Source organism: Bos mutus, chromosome 6, assembly GCF_027580195.1.
Source record: "Bos mutus isolate GX-2022 chromosome 6, NWIPB_WYAK_1.1, whole genome shotgun sequence".
NCBI classification, from domain to species: Eukaryota; Metazoa; Chordata; class Mammalia; order Artiodactyla; family Bovidae; genus Bos; species Bos mutus.
Genome location: NC_091622.1, coordinates 13,180,486 through 13,206,376, shown reverse-complemented (window position 1 = coordinate 13,206,376; position 25,891 = coordinate 13,180,486). Strand labels below are relative to the sequence as shown.

The 25,891-nt window shown below is 41.0% G+C and overlaps 1 protein-coding gene across 13 annotated transcripts in view; it reads left to right on the top strand.

The window, feature by feature from the left end:
• ALPK1 (alpha kinase 1) overlaps positions 1 to 25,891 on the top strand; it is a 123,002-nt gene that overhangs the window by 44,395 nt on the left and 52,716 nt on the right. For 10 of the 13 annotated variants that reach the window (XR_011464452.1, XR_011464450.1, XR_011464451.1 and 7 more), the window contains 2 exons: positions 15,047 to 15,226; positions 19,616 to 19,770. Coding sequence is in view for 10 of the 13 variants with exons in the window: in XM_005904782.3 (XP_005904844.1) it covers positions 15,106 to 15,226; positions 19,616 to 19,770 (276 nt within the window). In the remaining 3 variants the exon portion in view is untranslated. Of the gene's footprint in view, positions 1 to 14,994; positions 15,227 to 19,615; positions 19,771 to 25,891 lie in introns of all 13 variants that reach the window. The other 3 variants (XM_070372001.1, XM_070371999.1, XM_070372005.1) reach the window with 2 other exon arrangements.

Genomic DNA, 25,891 nt, shown 5'->3' with positions numbered 1-25,891 from the left:
CCCTTGAGGAACTACCAAAGAAAGTGAGTACAGTGGCTTAAAAACAATCAAGTTGTCCCCCAGATCAGGTGATTGACACACTGAGCTCATTAGTTCCGAGACTGAGTGGCATTTTACTCAGTAGCAGAACTCTTACAGAAAGCACAGAATCCTGAGATTCTAAAACGGTACTCATTTTCCACGTCAGCCTGATGAAGAGAGGGCCTTCAGGTTCTCTGCAGGTTCAGAGAGAGCAGAGTGGGCCTGGTTTTTTAACTGAGCCTTTTTATTTTTTTTTTAATCCATTTTTTTAAATTGGAGAATAATTGCTTTACAGTGTTGTGTTGGCTTCTGCCAGACATCAACATGAGTCAGCCATAGACTTCAATGTGTTCCCTCCCTCTCGAGGCTCCATCCCACCTCCCACCCCATCCCACCCCTCTGGGTTTTCACAGGGCACCAGGCTGAGTTCCCTATGCTGCAGAGCAACTGCCCACTGCTGCTGCTGCTGCTGCTAAGTCGCTTCAGTCGTGTCCAACTCTGTGCGACCCCATAGATGGTAGCCCACCAGGCACCCCCGTCCCTGGGATTCTCCAGGCAAGAACACTGGAGTGGGCTGCCATTTCCTTCTCCAGTGCATGAAAGTGAAAAGTGAAAGCGAAGTCGCTCAGTCCTATCCGACTCTCAGCGACTCCATGGACCTCAGCCCACCAGGCTCCTCCGTCCATGGGACTTTCCAGGCAAGAGAACTGGAGTGGGGTGCCATTGCCTTCTCCGAACTTCCCACTAGCTAGCTATTTCACACATGGTAATGTATATATTTCAATGTCACTCTCTCGATTTGTCCCACCCGCTCCTGCCCCTGCTGTGTCCATAAGTCTGTTCCCTATGTCTGAGTCTATTCCTGCCCTGCAAATAGGTTCATCAATACCATCTTTCTAGGTTCCACACATATGTGTTAATCTATACTATTTGTTTTTTTTTTTTTTTCTTTCTGACTTATTTCACTCTGTACAACAGTACTTTAGACTTTCCAGCTAGGATGAGCCATGCTGAGGACTCTGTGGTTGCATGTGTGGTGGGATACCTCCCTCAAGAGGTGAAAGCGAAAGCAAAAGTGTTAGTCACTCAGTCGTGTCCAACTCTTTGCAACCCCATGGACTAGAGCCCGCTGGCTCTTCTTTCCATGGCGTTTCCCTGGCAAGAACACTGGAGTGGGTTGCCATTTCCTGCTCCAGGAGATCTTCTCGACCCAGGGTTCGAACCTGCATCTCCTGCCTTGGCAGGTGAATTCTTGACCACTGGCTGAGCCCCCAGAGAAGCTACACCTCAACAGGTGAATATCCCCAAAAGTAATTATGCTATCTTTCCTTTTCTGACACTTCTTTTTTCTTTACCATCAGACAAAAGTAGCAAAATTCCGTTGTAAATTCCTTGTCCTACAGAGCCCCGTGCCGCTGGGCTGTCACTGCGTTAAAGCGGTTTGGTGTGTGGACGTTTGCCCCACTGAACAACACTTTTGCCTTTTGGCCCTCAAAGCACGCGAATATCTGAGTGCTGCTCTGTCACGGCCACTTGCCCCTGGAGGAAACACAAGTCTGTGCTTGTTCCCAGGCCAGAAGGAGGCTCCCTGCCAAGATCCATCGGTTGCTGGTGACATGCACACGCTGTGTGAATCCCACGACCACATGGTGGACTTTTATTATGTCCGTCCAGCAGTGTGGTCTGCCAATCCCCGGTCTGGAGGCCCACCCCCACGCGCCTTTGACACTGCAAGTGTAAAATAAATAAGGAGCTTTGCCTGTGTCTCAGAGCAAAGAGGAAGATAAGGGGCCAGGGGTGTTTCTGTCTGATCTGTAATCCGATGGCCGCCCTTTCCCTTAGCGGCTCCTGGGCTCACTTTTCTGACACCTCAGACAGATGACTAAACCAAGTTAGCTGGGTTTAAGAGGTTCTTTTTAAAAAATTCACATCTTTCTTCCTGAAGTTTTCTGACTGGTCATAATATTTCAATTTTCTAAGAGCATTTTATTGCTTAATTGAATGTGGATCTGGAGAATTATTTAGGGGATAATCCCATTATTACATGGCTTTATACTGAGGAAATGATCAAGAACCTGAAGACTTTACACAGCCAAGCAATTTTTTTCTCAAAACCATAAACTCTAATGAAGCCAACAAGGAAACCAAATCCAAAGAAAAGCAGATTAAGGAGGAACTGGGTGACCTTTTAAAAATAAAATTTTATTTCTTGAAAATTGTATTGATAACAGTAACTGATACCTACAAAGCCCTTTTTACATTCTAAGTAACATTCTTCATATTTTACAAATATTAACCCTTTTAGCACTCTGTGTGATTAGTCCTATTACTAGCCCTTTTTTAGAGATGAGGAAACTGAGACATGATTTGTCTAAGGCTGCTCAGCTGGCAAGTAGTGGAACTGAAATTTAAACCTAAGAACCCTGACTGCAAACCCAAGTGCTTCACTTGGCGGCCTCTCGATGACTTAGACAGTGAAACTGCAGTTCTTCATATCAGTACCTTCGTTTTTCTCTTCCAACAGTTTCAGAGTCCCCGCATTCCTTTTCTCCAATACAGACTGCTTCTTTGTGGGCCATCTCTAACTTCAAAATCCACATGGTTCTTTGAAAAATAACTCTTGGCTGTGGGAATTATATATACAGATTTGAAAATATTTTGCTGCAAAATTAATCTTAATCTTCACATTTGCTGGCCTCATCAAAAGTACATAATGCTTCATAGCCCTGGCAATTTATATCATAGTACGCTTTTGTTCTTTGGAAGGAATGATGCTAAAGCTGAAACTCTAGTACTTTGGCCACCTCATGCTAAGAGTTGACTTATTGGAAAAGACTCTGACACTGGGAGGGATTGGGGGCAGGAGGAGAAGGGGACGACAGAGGATGAGATGGGCATCACTGACTCGTTGGACGTGAGTCTGAGTGAACTCCAGGAGTTGGTGATGGACAGGGAGGCCTGGCGTGCTGCGATTCATGGGGTCGCAGAGAGTCGGACACGACTGAGCGACTGAACTGAACTAAACTGACGCTACATGCGGGGTTTCCCGGGTGGTGCTAGTAGTAAAGAGCCTGCATGTCAACGCAGATGACAGACATGGACTCGATTCCTGGTGTGGAAAGATTCCCTGGCGAAGGGAATGGCAACCCACTCCATACTCTTGCCTGGAGAATCCCATGGAAAGAGGAGCCTGGTGAGCTACCGTCCATAGGGTCACAAAAAGCTGGACGTGACTGAAGCAACTTAGCACGCATGCAGGTATGCATGCTTCTTGCCATTTCCATATACATACCATAGCATCACCTGGACTTTCTCCCCATTCCATCCCTGGAGACTTCCAGTAAGTTTGCCATTCTGACTCTGTAGGAGTAAACGGAGCACTTCAGCTGCCTCATCCACCACAGCACAGACTACTCCATTTCTTCTTATAATGAAATTTCTCTTTTAAAAGATAATTGTTTCTCTTCTAGCAAATTACACTTGCTGTGTTAATCTCCAGAACTCTAATACTATTTAAAAGGTTAGCAAAGTGTGTTTTGAGGACAAGTCAGAACCCCTGAATTCTTATCCTGATCTCTGCTTGTTACTCAACCTCTTTCTGCCTTTTCACTCCTCTTCATGGCTCAAATTCTTTACCTAGAGTTTGAGTAGACAATATCTGCTTCCCAAAAGATATGCCTCAGATTGAAGGCCCTTCAAATTTGTAAGAATAATTTTTCCTACTCTGTGACTGGCTCCCAGTATCATGCAGTTCTGGATTTGAGACATAACAGAGTCCATATATGGGACTGCTCTTCTTCTATTTGGGGTGCAGAAATACAAAGAAAACTCTCCTAGAAGGATCATTTGGAAGTCGTAAGCACAGGAGCCCGGAGCAGGACCAGATGGCAGGCCTGACTCACCTTGACCTGAGAAGTTGCTTTTCTCGCCATGTGGGCCAGGCTAATAGTTCTTCAGATGTCACCGTAGCTGATGAAGTGGGTAACTGTAGCCGGGGAGTAACAGCGGCAGGCCCTGAAACAATGGCTTTTTCTTTTTCCTCTTCTTTCTTCCTGAGGCCAGCAGGTAACCTGTTTGTGACCCGGAACACTCTCATTGCACTTTTCTGTGCAGTCAAGTTTGATAAACACATGCAGGGAACTGGAGAGGGTGGTGTGCAAGAGCAGGAGAGAAAGAGGGAAGAGGCAGCTCTCGGCTCCAATCTCCCGCTTTAACAAGGCGTGGCCCTGAGGTTGGAAACCTTGGTACAAAAGAGCCATAGCAAAGACCTTCATTTTCACTTATAGAATTTTCTGAAGTCTATTTCACTATTTTTTAGAAATCACAACACATTCCTTTATCAGTGGAATGAAAGATAAATCTCTGTGCAATCTAGTGTTTATTAAACTAACGGTTCAAGTTGCCTGTCTCATAAATTCTTTCAGTAGTCTGTGCATACTCATGGCTTCCCAACATAAGAGGAGGATCTCTTCCTTGAAGTCGAGCTTCATTCCCCAACTAGATTTCTTTCCTTCTCTTCTCTCTTCAACTATTTCAAATCCTACCCTGGAGAAGCCCCTGTGTAAGTGTGCCTCCCTGCTCTGAAATCCTGAGCCTTTTACTCTCTTTTGATGAAATCCCTGGCTCCAGTCCTAAGGGTTTGTTACCTATGCAATACGCCTAGACTTGAACTTCCATCTTATTGTTTTTAGTTTTTTCATTAAATGTCAATAGGTATCAAAAACTTGTGAAGTAGGTGCAATATACACAGAACACAGTGAATATCCATAGATCAAACAACCAAGTTAAGTAAAAGAACCTATCACTTCCTTTGAAATCTCCCGTGTCCATATACCTGCCTCCCAACTTCTTCACTCATAAATCCAGTGTTCTAAATTTTTAGTTTATCGTTTCCTTACTTTTATTTGTAATTTTACCTTATGTATTTGTATCCTATGTATGTTGTTTAGCTGTGAATGTTTATAAATTTTATGCATGTATTCATCTGTGGCCTCCTTTTATATTTCCAAGATTCATCCATGTTGTTGCACGTAACTGTAGTCATTCATTTGCTTATTCTATTCCAGTGTATAATTACACTTCAGTTTTCTAATTCATTCTCCTGTTGATGGGTATTCAAATTGCCTCCTGTTGTTTGCTATTACAAACTGTGTCACAGTGAACATTTTTATACGTATTTCCTCAACCCAGGTCCAAGAACTTCCCTAAACCAGAGTATATGCCTAAGAGTGGACACTGAGCCACAGTGTGTGAGCATCTTTGATTTTACTGGATAATACCAAGCAGTGGTGGATGGGAATAGAACAGTGACTGTTCTTGACAACTATTATCCAACTTACATTTTTTTTTTCCAATCAAGAAGTTGTGAATGTTTTTTCATTGTGGTTTGAGTTTATATTTCTTAATTACTGATGAGCAAACTCTGGGAGATAATGAAAGACAGGTAAGCCTGATGTGCTGCAGCCCATTGAGTCATAAAGAGTTGAATATGGCTGCGTGACTGAACAACAACAATTCCTGATGAGGCTGGATACTTTTCATAAGTTCATTGACCATCATGTTTCCTTGTGTGAAGCATCTGTTCAATTTTTCGCTCATTCTTTTTCTTCTATGATCCTTCTCTCACTGGTTTACAGGAATTCTTTACATACTCTGGATAGAAATCTTCTGTCAGTTACATATGTTATAAATACTCTCTCCCAGTTTGTGACTTGTCTTTTCATTTCCTTTTTGATGTCTTTTTATTGATCAGAAAAGTGTCTTTCCAGTTAATTAAATATATCAATCTTTTCCTTTACAATTTGCTATTTTTGTGTTTAAGAAATTCTTTCCTAACCAGAAGTCATAAAGATAATCTTTTAGGTATTTTTTTAAGTTGAATGGTTTTGTTTTTCACATTTTGGTCTTTAATCTGACTTGTATTGATTTTAAAAAAACAGTGAGCTCAAAGTTATATCTTGAGCTCTGTAATAATTCAAGTTTTCATATGTATTGGACTCCTGATTTTATTTAGAAGATCAATTTGGTCTCTCTTAGTGCCAATAATTTTTGTATTTAAGGTAATTTTTTATTATTGACATTGTCTCTACTAATGCTTTTTGCCTTAAAGTCTGTTTTATCTATTAGTACATCAGCTTTTAGTATTTTTCTAGTATATCTTTTTCCATCTTATTACTTTTACCTTTTCTATATTCTTATGCTTTCCTAAATCCATGTAGCTATTTTTAATCTAGTCTATCAATATCATTTTACTATAGTATTTAATTCCTTTATCTTTATCATAAGCATTGATATGTTTATGTTCTACTTTGAATTCCACTTGGAAATAGATGGGGAAACAGTGGAAACAGTGTCAGACTTTATTTTCTTGGGCTCCAAAATCACTGCAGATGGTGATTGCAGCCATGAAATTAAAAGACGCTTACTCCTTGGAAGGAAAGTTATGACCAACCTAGATAGCATATTCAAAAGCAGAGACATTACTTTGCCAACAAAGGTCCTAGTCAAGGCTATGGTTTTTCCAGTGGTCATGTATGGATGTGAGAGTTGGACTGTGAAGAAAGCTGAGTGCCGAAGAATCAAAGCTTTTGAACTGTGGTGTTGGAGAAGACTCTTGAGAGTCCCTTGGACTGCAAGGAGATCCAACCAGTCCATTCTAAATGAGATCAGTCATGGGTGTTCTTTGGAAGGAATGATGCTAAAGCTGAAACTCCAGTACTTTGGCCACCTCATACAAAGAATTGACTCATTGGAAAAGACTCTGATGCTGGGAGGGATTGGGGGCAGGAAGAGGAGGGGACGACAGAGGATGAGATGGCTGGATGGCATCACCGACTTGATGGACATGAGTTTGGGTGAACTCCGGGAGTTGATGACGGACAGGGAGGCCTGGCGTGCTGCAATTCATGGGGTCGCAAAGAGTTGGACATGACTAAGCAACTGAACTGAACTGAACTGAACTGATGTAGTATTTATCATTCCATAATAATGACTTCTTTGAGTTGAGTCATTTAGAAGTATATTTCTTAATTTTCCTTTTTCTTGCCTTCTTTTAGATCTTTTTTTTTTTCATTTTTTTTCCTTCTACTAGTTTCAAAGTTATATGTTTTATTTTAATTTTTTAGGGATTATCTTAGACATTTTATCAGAGTCTAATGTTAATGTCTCCAATCCTTCTGACCAACTCAAGGATCTTAGAAAACTTAAATGTCAATCACTGTCCTTCTAACATATATGCTTGTTGTTTGTGTTTGTATATATATTTTTTCTATTTTTCACCCTACAAGGCAGACATTGTTGTAACTTTTTGCAATCACTGTTTGTTTATACTTAGCCAATAACATACCACTTTTACGGTTATTATTTCTCCTTGAATCTCTGGCTCTTCACCTGTAATTAGTTTCCTTCTACCTAAAGTACTAACTATAGATGTGTGCTTGGAACTATTGATGTTTATTATTATTTTGCAGGGTTTTCCCCTTCTAGCATATATTAAAGCTATCTTTTCACTGTCTCCTAGTTTCCATTGTTGCTTTTAGGTAGCTATCTATAAATTTATTGTTATTTCTTTGATGGTAATCTGCCTTTTCTCTCTGGCCATTTTAAGGATCTTCTCTATATCTTTTTTGCTACCTAGTTTCACTGTGATATTTCTAGGCATGAATTTTTATATGAGTATTATGGGAATTCTGATTATTGTCTTTCTCCTGGCCTAAAAGTTGTTAGTCATTATCTCTCCAAAGTTGTTCTGTTTCTTTCCATCTAGGACTCTGAGTATATGTTAGAGCTCTTCCTCGGTCCTCTGTGTTTCTTCATCTCTCTGGCATTTTCCATCCCTTTGTCTTTTTTCTGTTGCCTTCTAGGTGGCATGTTCTGATGTATCATTCAGTTCAAAAGTTCTGTCTTCAGCCAGAGCTAAATTTGATCAGATATATCCAGTTCCTTACATTTAAAATTTTTAATTATTATTAAAATTAAATAATAGAAATTTTATGATTTTTAATATGCCTTTTTATAGTTTCTCGATCTTTATTCATACACTCAACATACTCTTTCAGTTCTTGAAACGTGCATATTTGTAGTATCTATCTGAAATTCCCTCATCTATAGTCTTTTGTGGGTCTAATTTTACTATCTGTTGTTTCTGCTTTCATTCATTGTTTCTTTTTACCTTATGTATTTTGACAGCCTTGATCTGGAGCTCATATTTCTTGGTATTTTATAGGTGAGCATCTTTGAGACTTGGGTTGAAATCAGATTTCTTTAGAGATGATTATGTTTCAGTCAACCAGTTGGCCAAGAAAACCACCAACCTGGGCTTATTTGTAAATAATTTACTTAAAAGAATTATCAGCTAGAGGTTTTTTTGGATCTGCGGCTTCAGATTTGCAAGAGAAAAACATTTTGCTCTCTTCCTTGAAGCTGCCTATCTTACCATAGACTGTTTTCCTGAAAGGTGGGGGAAGCAGATGAGAAAACACTTTTAGCTCACCCCTATGCTAAAAGTTGGAGAAGGCAATGGCACCCCACTCCAGTACTCTTGCCTGGAAAATCCCATGGATGGAGGAGCCTGGTAGGCTGTAGTCCATGGGGTTGCGAAGAGTCAGACACGACTGAGCGACTTCCCTTTCACTTTTCACTTTCATGCATTGGGGAAGGAAATGGCAACCCACTCCAGTGTTCTTGCCTGGAGAATCCCAGGGACGGTGGAGCCTGGTGGGCTGCCGTCTCTGGGGTCGCACAGAGTCGGACACGACTGAAGTGACTTAGCAGCATGCTAAAAGTGCGACCTTTTAGGATCTCAGTTTTATGCCAGAGGGGTGGGGGCGGTGGTCTCTTATACTTCCCTACTGGGTAGGCCTTTGGTTTTATTTCCTATCCTCGCACATTCTAAAATAGTGAAAACCAGTTTCAGCTCACAATGTTTGGCAGATGTACTCAAGGCAAAGGTTAGCTTCTGTGTTAACTTTCTGGGTTCCAGTTTTTACTTGTTTTGTCTTCTGTGCAGTCTTTCCTCTCTTGCTATTTCTCTGATACACTTTAGGGATTTTAACATGCTTCTCCAGTGTTATTAGTTGTTTTCAGCAGGAATGTTGGTCAGAGCATAGTCTTCCATACTGCTAGAAATATAAGTCTACCCTTTAGCTGTTTGGTGGCTTAGAAGTTGGCTTCTCTTCCCTTTTTATGCAGTTTTTAAATGCTAACAAATGTCTGTCATGCAAACATATCCAACCAAGCTACACAGTTGTGTTACACTCCAATCAGATGTTTTTCTCTTTTTATTTACCCATTTCCACCACCAATCGCTTCCCTTGCGGCTCAGCTGATAAAGAATCCACCTGCAATGCAGAGACCTGGGTTCAGTCCTGGGTTAGGAAGATCCTCTGGAGAAGGGAAAGGCTACCCACTCCAGTATTCTGGCCTGGAGAATTCCATGGACTGTATAGTCCATGGGGTTGCAAAGAGTTGGACACAACTGAGTGACTTTCACTTCACTTCACCACCAATCAGTACAAGACGTATTATGGTCAGAGGGGACTTGTGGTGTGGCTCAAAAGAGGGTGAAAGTGTGGGAGAGACTGGATTGTCATTGCTAGGGCCTGATAGGAGAAACTTATTCTTTTTGTTTTATGTTGGATACCAGAATGTATTTTCTCCTAAAAACAATATGATAAATAATTTTGAATGTAGATGAAAAATATTTTTAGTATAATTATTCATGTGCATATGAATTAAATGAGTTCTGTAAGCTTGCTTATAAATTTAACCAACCATTAATTGAATTCCAAAGATAATTTAAATTGAGCATTTAGAATACAATCATGTGTGATATGCTTTGTATAGTTAATTTTTATATATGTATGTGTTATTCCTCTAATTAATTGTAAATTCCCTAATGGTAGAGACCATCTCTTTTACTTCTTTATGCTTCCCCACATCTTGAAGCCTAAGATTCTCAGTAGTTGGCTGGTCAATTATTACCGAGGTGGTAGCCAGTAGACCATGGAGTTCTTTCATTTTCCCTAATTTATCCCCTAGTAGAGGCACTGATCATACAGTGGAAAAAACTCAAGCATAAATACCAAAAGAAATGGGGCTTTGAATAATTCCCTCATTTTCTTCTTTCTAATGATGGCCAACTTGCCAGTTATTCTGTAACTTAGCCACTCAGCTAAATTCTTATTCGTGGATAGAACTAAAGTATCAATATGCCAAAATCAAATGCAGAATGTATGAACACATAGCCATTTGGCTATAGGTATGGATGTGTGTTTTAAACTATATGATTCTAACTTTGTTATTCTAGAGTTATCTGTTTGCATGTTTCATTGCTTTTTCTGTCCTCTTTCTATTAGATTTTTAAGGAAAAAAATATAGGGGACATTAAAATAGAAAAAATAATACATAGATTATAAAAAATATTGGGGAAAATCCATTTTCCAATTTAGAAATAATGTATAGCTCATAGAGTGTTGCCGTTCAAGGGGGAAAAATTGATATGTGTTAAAATTGAAAATGATTTTTCAATTTTACATGAAGCTGACCAAAATTTTCAGTGGGACTGTTGCCTGAAGGAAAATTTCCTGGGCTCCAGCCTCTGTTATGTCTAACAATGAACCATACAAATCTGGACAGATGGTTGGATTCCAAAGTGTTTCTCATATTACAGTATTTTCTTCCTATTGTCTCTCCTGAATTCTACAGGGAAAGGGGGAAATGCTGTAACTTTCAAAAAAGTATGAAGCATATCTTCAGTACAGTTTGGAAATTCATAAGTAACAAACATTCATTGTCTTGGAAATATCGCCCTCCTTTTTAGACATGCTTTTTTGATTAAAATCTGGTTGCTTATGTTGGACAATATGATTTATCTTCCTTACTATATTGCTAGAAGTAGATGTATTTATGTCTTTTCTTGTCTGTATTTGCTGTCTCAAAGTATGTTAACATCATCTATTCAGTTTTGAGCTATGGTGAGGCAGACATTTGGGACTAATCCTTAAGAGTATTCCTAGCCATCCAACACCAAAGCTGCACCTACTCCATAAACAGCTCTCAAATCTGTCCAATTTTCTGTATTTCTGATATCATTACTCTAGTCTAGAGTCCTGTTATCTCTCACCTGGATTATTGCAATAAGTACTTCACCTGCCGTTTCCTCCCTGCCCTCAATACACAAACTATGTTCAAAACAAGATGATCATTCCCAAGTGTAAAGCTGGTTGTGTTCTTATTGCTACTACTAGTTTTCTATGACTCTTAGGGTAAGCACGAAATTCCTTATCTAGTACACAAGGCCTTTCACAGTCCCTGCTTACCCTTCTAGCATCACTTTATATCAACTTTCTCCTTTTATGTATAGTTCAGCCAACCTGACCTTCTTTCATTCCCTCTATACTTCCTTCTACATTAGTTAGGGCTGTTCCCTACCATTTTAACTTCATTAAGCCCTGTTCCTCTTTCAGAGCTTGATTCAGGCATCACATCCTCCGAGAAGCCCCCAGTAATCCACCCTGTCCTTACCCAAATGATTAGGTCAAATCCTGCTGTTTGCCCTCACAAAACCATGTATCTTATCTCTCTTTCACAGCACTTAGACAAAGGGAAGAGATTTATGATCTTGTGCATCAGGAATTAGGGTTTCAAGTGAGGAAACAAAAGCAAAGAAGAATATTCAGCAATAATCTAGCCTCTAAGATTCAAGCCAACACTTCTAAACCACAGAGGAAAGTATGCATAAAAATATTATATTTCAGGGTTTTGAAAAGAGCCAAGAATTTTTCAGTAAATAAACATCAGATGTTATTTAGCAATAGACAACCTTTGCTGCTGAGTATGGAATTTAAGACTTGGAAAGATTTTAACAACTGTTCCTAATCAATCAGCTCAAAATATAGATGAGAAAAATGAATCTCAAAAGTGAATCTCAGAGGTCTCAGGCACAGATAGTTAATGGTAGAGAACGAAGTGGAATTAGTCACTGAACATTATTACATATATATGTTTTCCTATTTCTAGGTCCTCTTTTCTTTGCTACATACTCTTTCAGCTTAAAATATTAACAGAAACAAAGCAAATAAAATTTATAGTGGAAGATGACTGTCTGCGTTAAGAGGATGATACAGCACCAATAAAACATTACTATAAGCCCTTAGACAAAGGCGTGATGTGCTAGTAAAGTTTTATATAGTGCAGTTTTATTTCTTTGCACACAAGCTCTTGTATTTTCTTATTACACCTCTCTTTGGGCTTCCCTGGTGGCTCAGATGATAAAGAATCTGCCTGCAGTGTTAGAGACCTGGGTTTGATCCATGGGTCTGGAAGATCCCCTGAAGGAGGGAATGGTTACCCACTCCAGTATTCTTTGCTGGAGAATCCCATGGACAGAGGAGCCTGGTGGACCACAGTCCATGGAGCCCCAAATAGTCAGACACGACTGGGCGACTAATGCTTCTATATGAAGTCCTTAAAAAAGGGAGAAAGAGAATCCCTTTCTTGATTTAACTTAGGACTTGAAGAAAATTGTGTCCTACTCACCCATAACTCATCCTGAGCAACGTTTGTTCTTAACCTTCTCATCCAGCAACTGCATTTCTCAGTCTCCACATAGCTTCCCATGACAGTCACCATCTCCTTTTTTCAGACAATGGTGGGAATGGGATATCACTGCTACGTGGCCTCTTGCTCACTCTAGTCTGCTAATTAACTCTGACCAGTCATTATTGTTTAGTTCTTTTCATAGAAAAGCAAGTTAATGGTCAACTTGTACCACAGAAACACTGACTTACAAACACTTGAGCTAAAACGGACACTGAAAACGGGTTAGTCCAACAACCCAATCCAAGCAGGAATACTTTCTGAAACATCTTAAACAGAAAAGAAGTTAGATTTATATTTACATTTAAATGCTTCAAGTAACTAATTTCATGACCTCACTTGCGTGAATGCTCTTTCAAGTAACAAGAACATTGCATGAAAAACCTCTGCTTGTGTTCTTCAACAAATACACGGTTGTCTTCGCCAAACAAGTCTGTCATGTTCTAAAATTTTGCTTTGGCAGTTCCATCTGTGTGAAGTATGTGTGCGTATCTCTTTTAAAACCTAAAGCATAACAATTCAGGTTAGAATGAGAATTACAAAATTTAGATTTCAGGCTTATCCTTCATTTTCTATTCCTTTTAAGTCATAAAATAGAAAAAAGATAGAAAAATGCTTTCTTGCAATTTCAAATTCAAAACCAGCTTCTTAAAGTGAGGGTAGTAGAGCACATTTTCCCCAAGAACAACACGATAACTCACCACTTTAATATTTTTAATGATTACTAAAGCAGTAGATTATTGTGTTGCATGGATCTGCTAGGTGACAGCGGGAGTCGAGTCATCCATACATCTGTTGTACCTTCTTCCTTTTCAGATTCTCTTGCATTGGTAATAAGATTCTAAGTGCCATACAAGAGTGCCTAAGCCAAATGGCATCTCCACTGTCTATTCTGGCAAATTCAGAAAGATAATAACTTCCGTTGTTTTGTTTATAATGTACATTTTTTTAAAAAAGGAAAGCAAAAAGATTTGTCAACTATTACGCATAAAATAGATAAACATCAAGGATCTACTGTATGGCACAGGGAATATATAGATGAAATTGAATCACTTTGCTGTATACCAGAAATGAGAAGGCATTGTAAATCAACTATGCATGCATGCATACTCAGTCACTGCAGTTGTGTCCGGCTCTTTGTGACCCTATGGATTATATATAGCCTGTCAGGCTTCTCTGTCCATGGGATTCTCCAGGCAAGAATACTGGAGTGGGTTGCCATGCCGTCTTCCAGGGGATCTTCCTGACCCAGGAATCAAACCTGTGTCTCCTGCATTGTAGGCGGATTCTTTACTGCTAAGTCACTGTGGACACCCAAATCAACTATGCTGCTGCTGCTGCTAAGTCGCTTCAGTCGTGTCCGACTCTGTGCGACCCCATGGACTGCAGCCCACCAGGCTTCTCCATCCATGGGATTCTCCAGGCAAGAACACTGGAGTGGGTTGCCATTTCCTTCTCCAATGCATGAAAGTGGAAAGTGAAAGTGAAGTCGATCAGTCATGTCCGACTCTTAGCAACCCCATGGACTGCAGCCTACCAGGCTCCTCCATCCATGGGATTTTCCAGGCAACTATACTTCAACTTAAAAATGATTTGTTAATCAAGAGACTTTTGGGTATTTATTTGTCAGGCATTTTTTTATACTGTCAGTGAGTTATTTTGTTCTTGAAATTACCTTGACTGCAATAGCTCGTTACAACATACTCATATTTACATAAGAAGCCTCTCAACTGTATGTGTGTTAAATAGGATGTAAGTAGATCTTATCCATATGATGGATCTAGGAAATTGGATTTTCTGGGATTTCATTTCTCCATTTTATTTGGCAATGTGCCTGGCAGTGAAGAGCTTTAAATTTGGCATCTGTCATTGCCTATTTTGGTCCAAATTATATGATGCTAAATACCACAAGGGATGCTGCACAGGGGAAGTCAGCAGCGGGTTATGAGAGTGGTAAACTTCATATTACCACGTGCTTGTGTCTGGATATTAGAACTGCTAGCCAGATGCTTCCTGTAGACTTTCAGAGAAGCAGAAAGTGGTGTGCCACTGGGATCCAGAGGCACTGATGTGAAGTATGCAGAAGATACATAAATCATAGGGTATATTCATTTCATTTGACTCCATGTGATTCCACTGACTACACTGTGGGTGACTGAGGTCTGCCCCAGGACCCTCTGCCTTCTGCTCTCTGATGCCTTCGAGGTGCTGCCCATCTAGACCAGGCCTGCAGTAATTTCACACCCTCCCCTAATAAAGTCCTCAGGGGCTGTCATGTATTTTCATGTGTTTGCTCTATTATCCCTCCCTGCTTGAGTCTTACAGATAATTGATGATGCTTCAGTTAATCATCTTTCCCCTTCTTTTGTTCACCAGGTACCTAAGGCTTGAAGGGGCTCTTTTATTGAGAATCGATGTCTTCTCCTAGGTAATTGATCACCGTAGACCCAGGGACACTCGACTCATCATCAAGAGAGGGTAATCGTCATGAATAATCAAAAAGCTGTAGCTACGCTGCTGCAAGAGTGCAAGCAAGTGCTGGACCAGCTCCTGTTGGAGGCGTCAGATGTGTCAGAGGAGGACAAGCGGGAGGACCAGAGATGCAGAGGTGAGGTCCAAGGGGAGGCGCTGGGGGCAGCGGGGAGCAGCGGGTTCGCTCTCCTTTACCCTGTCTGAACGACACGGTCTCATCTCTGCCCTATTTTTCTTCTCTTGGCAGATGACCACCGAGAGATGAGTGGATTTCTAGGGCATGAATGGGACATGGGCTGCGGGTGGACGGGCAGGGGAGGAAGCCCACTTTGTTGCAGTGAATTGCTGTCAGTTTGAATTTTAAGCTTCAGTAAACATGAGGGCTACAAGAAACAGTTTAGTTCAAGAAGAACAAAAGGCCCAAGTGGGCTGGTGCACGTAAATTTCAATTATTAAAAAATTGAAGCAACTTCTGAATGGTGGTGCGTACTTTTGTTTCAAACTAGGTTTTTGTGCCTCATCAGTTTGCATAGACATCTACAGTTTCCACAAATATGTCATCTCATCAGTCCCATCTCTCTTTTTTGACCATCAATACATTTCTCATGTTGTATTTACATACCATTTATAAATAAATTTACTCAAACTGATAAATACTTATTACATCATTACCAGGATTTGAGAATTTGGCCTTTCTGCTCATTCATGGTTTGTACCATACATAGTTTTAGATGAGTCATTGGGAAATTTCAATCACAAAATCTAGAGAGTTAAAGCAGTTCTAATTTCTTCTCTAGCTAGTTTTCAAGAGGCAACCTTCTTTCCTTAGATTTCTTCCTCGCATTCAGATAAATTTCCTTCATTGCTATCAGGGTATCTGTCTAATGTGCTTTAAATATTTTTCTTTGTATTTTTAGTTGACTGCTATTTGTTACAGAAACAAGATTCCCATATAAAATGCACACTCCCCATCTCTTTTGTTTCTGTTAATTATGTAATGGGAAAAGTTTCTGGGAGAGCCTTTTTCCCACATCCTTGTATAGGAGTGCATATGTTTTTACAGGGGAACTTTAAGGTGCCTTTAGAAGTCTAGTTTTTTCTAACCTGTCTGTCATCCGTGCTCTTTTCAAGATAAAATGCCCTGTGTCCAGTTGTTTCCTAACCTTAGTGTTTTCTTTCTTTACTGGCCAGAAACATCAGTGTCTGATTTTGCTCACCCCAGTGCTGGTCCTCGTTCTCCCCGGGGGCAGTGTGTTGTGTTCTGTTATTTCTCCTGAACGTTTTCTCTTCTCCTTTTACTACATCATGTCCTTTGTCCCTTCAGCTTAAATTCCTTTAAGTTTTGTGTTCTCCGTAGTGAAGACTCTGAACCCCTAATCGGGGAGCGTTTTCTTTTTCTTTCTTTCTCTAGTGCCACAGAATAGGAGAAATAATCAGTTTAGTTCCAGATAAGGCAAATCACGACTGCAAAATCACTCGATTAGCCATGGCCCTCCAGGTAAGCTGCTTGGGGAAGTAAGGGATCAGAGAGCCAAAGGAGGCTCCTGCTCGGTCAGGGGCTGACTGCTGGTGTTGGCTGAATCTGATCAACCAATGCGGGAGGAATCCTATGTGAGCCATTGACAAGCTCGGCATTTGCCCATCGCCGCTGCATGTTGCACGGTCCACCCAAGCGCCTTCAGTGCATCTGCACGCGGTCTGAGCATAGAACCTGTCCCTCGGCAGCTGGTTCCTGAGCAGCTCTAGCTCACGGTCGGGCTGCCACTGCCACTGATGTCTCCTGCGTGGGCTCACAGAGAAAGGCATTAGCACAGGGTCACTTAAGGCGATGGGGTAACAGGCGGACTCGAAAGTTAACACTGTGGGTTTCATTCTTTTCCCTCCTCCTCTCAACCCCATCGTTTTCCCTCAGAAGTTGTCCCAGTCAGCATGGGTGGCTAGCCTTAGAGGCTCTAACCCCCCAAGACAGAGAAGGAACTGAAATCCAAACACATAGATATTTTAAAAACATATTTCAGGGGCATCTTTTATTTCAGTGCTCCCCACTGGACAATCCATGTTCTGGCACGACCTGTAGGGAAAGAGTGATATGAGGAGGAAAAAAAATTACTTGTAACAAACAGATTTTCCTCATCACCATGAAGAAAAGTTAAAAGTACTTAAAGCTATTTAGTGCCAAAATATAGTGAAATTCCATGAATCCAAAAAATCACATTTCTTTTGTCATTTAACTACTCCTCTGACTCCTGAGCTTGACACTCATAGACAGAGTGTCCAAACAATTTATCAGAATTGAAATACTTTTGAGAGTGAAAAGGCTCTGTTAACAAGCATGCTATGACTACATGCTGCTGCTGCCGCTAAGTCGCTTCAGTCATGTCTGACTCTGTGCGACCCCATAGACGGCAGCCCACCAGGCTCCTCTGTCCCTGGGATTTTCCAAGCAAGGATACTAGAGTGGGTTGCCATTTCCTTCTCCACTATGACTATACAGGACTGTCCTAAGCAAACAGAACTGGGTAGTCATCCTATCCAGCTCGTGACTACTTAGAAATATCATTTAAGAAATTTTCTCTACATGTACATTGAAAACATTTTCAGACATTGAAAGTACGTCAGTGGTGGTAAGAAGAGATTGTGAAATCAGGTTGGTCTCCAACCTCCTGTTTTTGCTTTCATTAGAGGAGCGCCATTGCACAGAGGAGGCTCAATAGTTCTGGGTTACTGAATGGGCCAGGCGGGGACAGTGGTTTCACTGTGATATTTGTAAGTCATGCTTAGTAGCCAGTCCAGATCAGTCATTCATTGATGTAGCCCATGAATTATCCCCTCAATGCAAGCAGTCCCTCTCCATCGGGAGGCTTCCTTACATTTGCCCAGTTGGTGGCAAGGACACCAAAAGGCATCATGAGCCAAGGCAGAATTAGGTTTTCTCCCTTCTCTTCTTTTTTCTTTTTTTTTTTATTCTCTCTCACACCTCTTTTGTCTTATTTAGCGTATCTCATGTAAACATAAGACTAACCTTTCTTTTAACCACCATGGTGGGATTTACAAACATGGTGAGACATGATGCCTGTCTTCAGGAGACTCCCAATCCACAGTCCAGTGAAAGGACAGATATGGTAGAGAGCAGTGAGGCGGATGCTGAAAGTGTGCCCCTGCGGGCTTGAGAATGCTCCTGAGGAGCATCTCAACTCCACTGGGAGATCATGGCAGGGCTGATGAGAAGAGCTTGCTCATTAGGCAGCTGAGGGAGGACAATGCCTAATATGAAGGCAGGATATACAGAAGCATTAAAGAATTTTACGCAGAGCAATATCCTAGTCCATCTTGTTTTTGGAAAAATGGGACTCAACAATGTGGAAGATCAAATGGATAGGAGGAGATGGAAGACAATGAATCAGGCAAGAATTACTGATGATTAAAAGAAAGAAATCGATTTTAGGATCCACAGAATGTGATAACCAATTAGACTCAGGGAGGAAGAGCAAAAAGTCTAGACTGACGTCTGGGTTTCAGACTTGGGTGGCTCAGTGAATGGTAGTAGCATTCATCAACAGAGAATAGAAAGGGAAATACAATTTTTAGGAAGAAGGTAATGAATTCAGTGTTAGATAGACTGAGTCTGAGGTGTCTGCAAGACAAGCACTTAAAGATGTATAGCTGGCAGTCGTGTATACAGGCCCATGATCCCTTATTCACAACCCTGGTGGTTACACGTGCTTCAGAATTCAGAGTTTTTTCAAATGTTAGAAAAGGTAGTATGGTGCATATACCATCTGTTATACTAACACTGCAGTAGAAGCTAGGAGCAGCACCACCAAACATTAAAATTTTCAGGGCAAAACGGTGACTAATCTCATCATAGCAAGATTACAAATAATCTCAAGTCAATTCAAGTCTGGTTTGGGGCCAAAGTTTTTTTAAAAAAATCTAGTTTCCAGAGCTTTCTAGGTTTCCCAAGTTTGGATAAGAGATTATTGACTTATATTTTTAATGAAATTTGATGTCTATTAAGAGATTAAATATATCTCCTAAAGTGATATTATTTCATAATAAATTGATGTGGGATTGTCTATATTCAGACATAGTCCACGGTGAGAGTCTGAGGCAAGGTGAGGTCTTACAGGAGTAAAAAAGAGATTGATTTGCTGCATTACCCAGCCACAAGCCCCAAATGCCATTCCATCTCAGGCCCTTTCTCATTTTACAGGAAAAATAATATTTCCTTCATTCCTTTCTCTGATTCTTCATGCAGAGACAGTCACTGAAGTGCTTTACTTCCTGCTAAAACCTTTCTTAATGCCTGACTAACCCAATTTACCTGTAGGGCAAAGTAGACCAGAGCCACCCTCTGACAGATAGCTTTTTGCTATTATTCTTTGAGTCAGAACACCAGGTTAGGCCAGCCAGTGAGAAGTAGGAAAAAAAAAATTGTGCCACTGAGGTGCTTCATCATAACATAGGTAACTCAACAACCTTTTCTTCAACTGCAATTTCCTTACCTGAACTCTGACCTTTTCAGCCTCACTCCCCAGCGAGTTAAGAACCCTGATCCAGGAGGCAAAGGAAATGAAATGGCCCTTCGTGCCTGAAAAGTGGCAATACAAACAAGCTGTGGGCCCAGAGGACAAAACAAACCTGCAGGATGTGATTGGCGCCAGCTTGCAACAGTTACTGGTAGGAAGACCCACACCACCTGCTCCTTGACACCCCCAAGTGAGGCATTTAGCCTCTAAATGGTCTAATAGATTAAATTTCTTTGAAGCATAAGACAGCCCCTACCCTTATGGTCAGCTCTGCCAAATTGACTAATGTTGGGGGGGGTAGCTTTTCAAAGAGCTCCATTTGCCCATAAGACCTTCTGTTGGAAACGCAAATCAAGTAAAAGTGGAAAAGTGTGGTCAGTGGGCCAATGAGAACCTGTCATGCTGAAATATCTGCATGTTCTTGGTGGGCTGGAAGCAGTAGTTTTGGTTTGTTGTTGTTTTTTTTTTAAATTTTTTTTTGTGTGTGTGCCTTTTGGTTTTTATTTATTTATTTATTTTAAATTTTATTTTATTTTTAAACTTTACAATATTGTATTGGTTTTGCCAAATATCGAAATGAATCCACCACAGGTATACATGTGTTCCCCATCCTGAACCCTCCTCCCTCCTCCCTCCCCATACCATCCCTCTGGGTCATCCCAGTGCACCAGCCCCAAGCATCCAGTATCGTGCATCGAACCTGGACTGGTGACTTGTTTCATATATGATATTATACGTATTTCAATGCCATTCTCCCAAATCATCCCACCCTCTCCCTCTCCCACAGAGTCCAAAAGACTGTTCTATACATCACTGTCTCTTTTGCTGTCTCGTATACAGGGTTATTGTTACCATCTTTCTAAATTCCATATATATGCGTTAGTATACTGTATTGGTGTTTTTCTTTCTGGCTTACTTCACTCTGTATAATAGGCTCCAGTTTCATCCACCTCATTAGAACTGATTCAAATGTATTCTTTTTAATGGCTGAGTAATACTTCATTGTATATATGTACCACAGCTTTCTTATCCATTCATCTGCTGATGGACATCTAGGTTGCTTCCATGTCCTGGCTATTATAAACAGTGCTGCGATGAACATTGGGGTACACGCAGTAGTTTTGATTCCACCATGCTTCATTAGCATTTTTATTTTGAAATGCTACTTTCCAAGAGTTGGGTAACTTAAAAAAATAAACTCACCACTATTTCATCCATATGACTTGGTGTCTAAGCTGTTGAAGCCTGGCATGTCCCTTCCTGAGTCCTGCCTGAAATCCTGTTCTCTCCCTTATCTCCTCATGATTCACACTGTTCGGGAAGTATCGTCAGAGTCATTGGCATTATTATTCCTTAGCTCACTTAATGGAAATGAGTCCATTGGGTACCTCTACCCCAGAAAGGAGAGACCCTCAAGAATAACACATGAATTCAGATTGGAGCCCAGATTTTAGGCTTAGGTTCTGGGGATGCTTCTGTAAGTGCCAATTTGCTTTTTGATAGTGTTCCCCCCTCCCACATTCTCTTAGATGATTATCAAAGAAGGGACTCTGTTAGGTTTTTTTTTTGTTTTTTTTTTACATAAAATACAGACATTTGTATGGGACCAAGCATTACAAGCAATGATAATCTCTTAAAATATTTATTTTATTGGTTTACATGGGAATGTGTTTGGGGGTCATCCCAAAATAAATATATAAATAGACATTATCTTTGTCTATCAAAACAAAAATCCAGAAAAGATCCCCCTGATCTATGCACACATAACAGCATTGTTGGAGACTTCATAGAAACAGTAACCTCCTCATCAACATTTCCCACTCTCCAAAAAATCAGACTGAAGTTAAACAGACTGAGGACCACAGGCAAAGGAAAGTGAATACTTTGAACAAATCTGGTGGCGAGCCAGGGTTTTTAAATAAGTGTGCTTGTTATTAGTGGAGAAGTGGAATGGAAAACAATTATAGTGTATATATAATTTGGGGTTTATAGAATGCTCGTATGTGCATGATCTTACTTAATTTTCAAAATAGCCCTCCAGTGATCATTACCATTATCATACCCATTTTGCAGATGACAAAGTTAAGGTACAGGGAGATTAATTTTCTCATGGGAGCAGATCAGTGAGTGGTGGAGCTGTGACTCAGCTCCTTCCTCTGTCCTATTCCAATTCTCCCTCTAGAAGCCCCAAGGGATGAACTTGAGAGCCCAGGTGGAAGCCCTGAAACTCGTTTACTCTAATGCAAGCTGTAGGCTGTCGGGTAGAACTTTCTGCAATGATGGAAATGTTCTATATTTCTGTTGCCCAGTACGCTAGGCCCTGCCCTCATGTGACTCTTGAGCACCCGAAATGTGGCTAGAATGACTGAAGAACTGAGTTTTTAGTTTTATTTCATTTTTAAAATGAACTACATACACATTTCCATGTGGCTAGGGCTACTATTCAGAGAAGGCGATGGCACCCCACTCCAGTGCTCTTGCCTGGAAAATCCCATGGATGGAGAAGCCTAACAGGCTGCAGTCCATGGGGTTGCTAAGAGTCAGACACGACTGAGCGACTTCACTTTCACTTTTCACTTTCATGCATTGGAAGAGGAAATGGCAACCCACTCCAGTGTTCTTGCCTGGTGAATCCCAGGGACGGGGGAGCCTGGTGGGCTGCCGTCTATGGGGTCGCACAGAGTCGGACACAACTGAAGCAACTTAGCAGCAGCAGCAGCAGGGCTACTATTTAATTAGATGTGCTCAGTCTCTCAGTCGTGGCTAACTCTGTGTGACCCCATGGACTGTAGCCCACCAGGTTCCTCTGTCCATGGAATTCTCCAGGCAAGAATACTGCAGTGAGTTGCCATTTCCTTCTGCACTAATTGGAGAGTGCAGCTCTAAAGCAGTGGGGCTTAAAGTTAGACTTCCAAACAACAGCACTTAGTATCACCCAAAAACTGGCTCAGATTCTTGGGCCGTATACTGCTAAGTCACTTCAGTCGTGTCAGGCTCTGTGCGACCCCATAGACGGCAGCCCACCAGGCTCCCCTGTCCCTGGGATTCTCCAGGCAAGAACATTGGAGTGGGTTGCCATTTCCTTCTCCAATGCAGGAAAGTGAAAAGTAAAAGTGAAGTCGCTCAGTCGTGTCCAACTCTTCACAACCCCACAGATTGCAGCCCACCAGGCTCCTCTGCCCATGGGATTTTCCAGGAAAAAGTACTGGAGTGGGGTGCCATTGCCTTCTCCAATACTAGTCTTACCAAATCAAAAACTCTGGGGGCGAGGGTTTAGCAATCAACATTGACAAGCCCTTCAGATGATTCTGATGCATGTTTGAGTTTGAGAATGACTGTTGAAAAGAGAACAGGATGGCAATTGATTGGGCAGCTCAAATAAGTCCATTAGGCTGCTTTAGCCCATAATGTGTTTAAACTGGCAGCTTTTTGAACTCTGAGCATCATTTTCCTTATCTTACCCAGGAAGCTATAAATTAAAGACACAGAGCCTGAACAAAAATGCGAGAGAAGAGCTTTGAAAGCCCTGTGTGCTTCAGCCAGTGAACCATATATAAGAACCATATATAGAACCATATATAGAACCATATATTAGCTCTATATATGGTTCCAAGGAGGGTGAGAGCATGGGAGCTTCACAGAGGAAGAGAAACCCCTGCTTCGACCTTTGAGGCTTAGAAAGTTCCTCCGGATTTCCAGCATAGGCTGAGATGCAGCACATCTCTGTAACCAGGGTTTTACTCCCTTCATTCCACCCACACTTACTAGATCACCCTAGGTGCATTCAAAGCTGGTAGTGACATTGGCCAAAAAACTGAAAATGGCGTTTTAAAGTCTTGCTGCATTTGGGGGTTAATGTGAGTTGAGAGACAAACTGCTTATAGTTGTAAGGCTGTTTCAGGAGTCCAGTCATTATTCCTTCTACTTTCCCTCTATATATTGCACAGATATCACAATTGGGGGAGCACAAAGGCACAGACGAAGAATTGATGCTTTTGAACTGATATTGGAGAAGACTCCTGAGAGTCCCTTGGACTGCAAGGAGATCCAACCAATCCATTCTGAAGGAGATCAGACCTGGGTGTTCTTTGGAGGGAATAATGCTAAAGCTGAAGCTCCAGTACTTTGGCCACATCCTGCGAAGAGTTGACTCATTGGAAAAGACTCTGATGCTGGGAGGGATTGGGGGCAGGAGGAGAAGGGGACGACAGAGGATGAGATAGCTGGATGGCATCACCGACTCGATGGACATGAATTTGAGTGAACTCCAGGAGTTGGTGATGGACAGGGAGGCCTGACGTGCTGTGATTCATGGGGTCGCAAAGAGTTGGACACAACTGGGCAACCGAACTGAAAGGCACAGAGAATTTAAGAAGTTTATGCCCTGCTCACAAGGTCACTCAGGGGCAGCTCTAGGAATCAGCCCATTAGGCTCGTTTAGCTCATAATGTGTTTAACCTGGGAGCTTTTTGAATGCTGAGCATCATTTTCTTTAGCTTACCCAGCAAGCTATAAATTAAGCAACCACACCTCCCAAAGAGCCTTGAGATGCTTTCTTATTGTGTCAGGCCCCAAGTGCACAATTGCTAAACCACTCTGTTTTGTAAATACGGAGAACTGTAGTGCTATCTTAGCTTGTCAAAAGTATCTCAAGGAAATACCATGATTTGTTTTTGTCCCGTTATCCACTGGTTTCAATATCACATTTTACCAAGGCTGGATGGCCACATTATTATAATAATCAATTAATTGTGAGATTTTATTCTTACATTAGAAAATAAAGGTTGCTGAGGTTTTATTCAGTTATTTGTTCTTATAGATATTTTTTCATAAATCTGAATTCCCATGATACTTTTATACCTTGAAACGAATCCTTCTCATAAAAAATTTTCCTTCCATTTAAAAACTTAGCATTACATTTGGAGTGTAAACACTGTCTTTAATTCCATAGATAACAGAGCAAAGTTACGTGAAACTGTGCTGAGTGCCTGAGTTGGTAAAACAAAGGGTCATTTCTAATGTTCCTCACTTAGGCTTAACTTAATTAGCAAAAATCATGTGTTTTGTGCTCTGCTTTCTGCTCTCCACAGCCTCCTCTGTTTCCTCCCTCGCCTAATTTCCCATCCCCCCATCTTTTCTCCTTTGGTGTGTGGCCACAGACAGAAATTTATGGCAGGGGCCAACCTCCTTTACACTCCACACAAAGCTTGCTGACTTGAGAGAGTCTGTCCTCTCTCTCCCAGAAAAAACACCTGCAGTATGCTCCCCGAGAAACCTGGAGAGATGGGAGATTAATGTGGCTGTGATAGCCGGGCAGTGTTTTTGGTATTATGCCCTCTCCCCAGGTAGATGGGTCTTTTCCGAGATGATACCAATTATTTATTGCTGAAACATCTGTTGATAACTGCAGCTGCCCTTGTGAGACAAAGCATATCACAGGGTCACAGGCTATAGGGATGTAAAATCTTACCTCATGCTAGTTTTAGACTATTCAGCAACACCCTCGAGTCCATGGGTTACCGTCCTCTGTAGTGTCTCATCGTGCCATAGAAAATACTTTGTAAACATTGCCCTGCCCTGCCCTATAAGCTTTGAAGTGTTATTTCATCTTCATCGGTAATTTATATTCCAGTGCCATTGTACGGTGGGAAAAAGAGGGGGAACCTTTTTTGTTTTCTATCTAATTGTATATCGCCTGACACTCTGACCTGTATTATTAGTATTAGTCAGAAAAAGGATTTTCTCCCTCTCTTATTTAAAAATAAAATTTCAAGGGAAAGTAAGCGCTCCTTCAGCTCCTTTCACTCAAAACAATGTTTACACTCTGAGAGGGAAAGATGAAAAGCACAAGCAATTTTTTTCAAGTGTCCGAGAAGGGCATTTCAGTTTTTGAAAGAGAACAGTAAGGCCCTTATAAATATCATTCAGAAAAACCTTTGATGGATTTTTCAAAAAGTATTGAAAGCTTTTAGCGTTAGCTTATGTTTAGCTTGGTTTGGATAGACACAGTAGAATTCTAACTAGTAAAACTGTCCTTGCTTGTGAGATGCCAGAACACGAAGGCACTGGCCTCCATGTGATTGCCAACTTGTGTGATTTCTTCAGTAACTTGTACACTCCTGAAAAGTACAATTTCTACCTAATTTAGAGAAGATATGAAAAGGAAACTTCTGAAAGGGAGATTAAGGGCATGTTTGGATTTGCATGTCAGTGGCATTTGGGAAAAGATGAGGTTGCCAGGCCAAGACTTGTTTCGTAGACCGCGGTTTTGA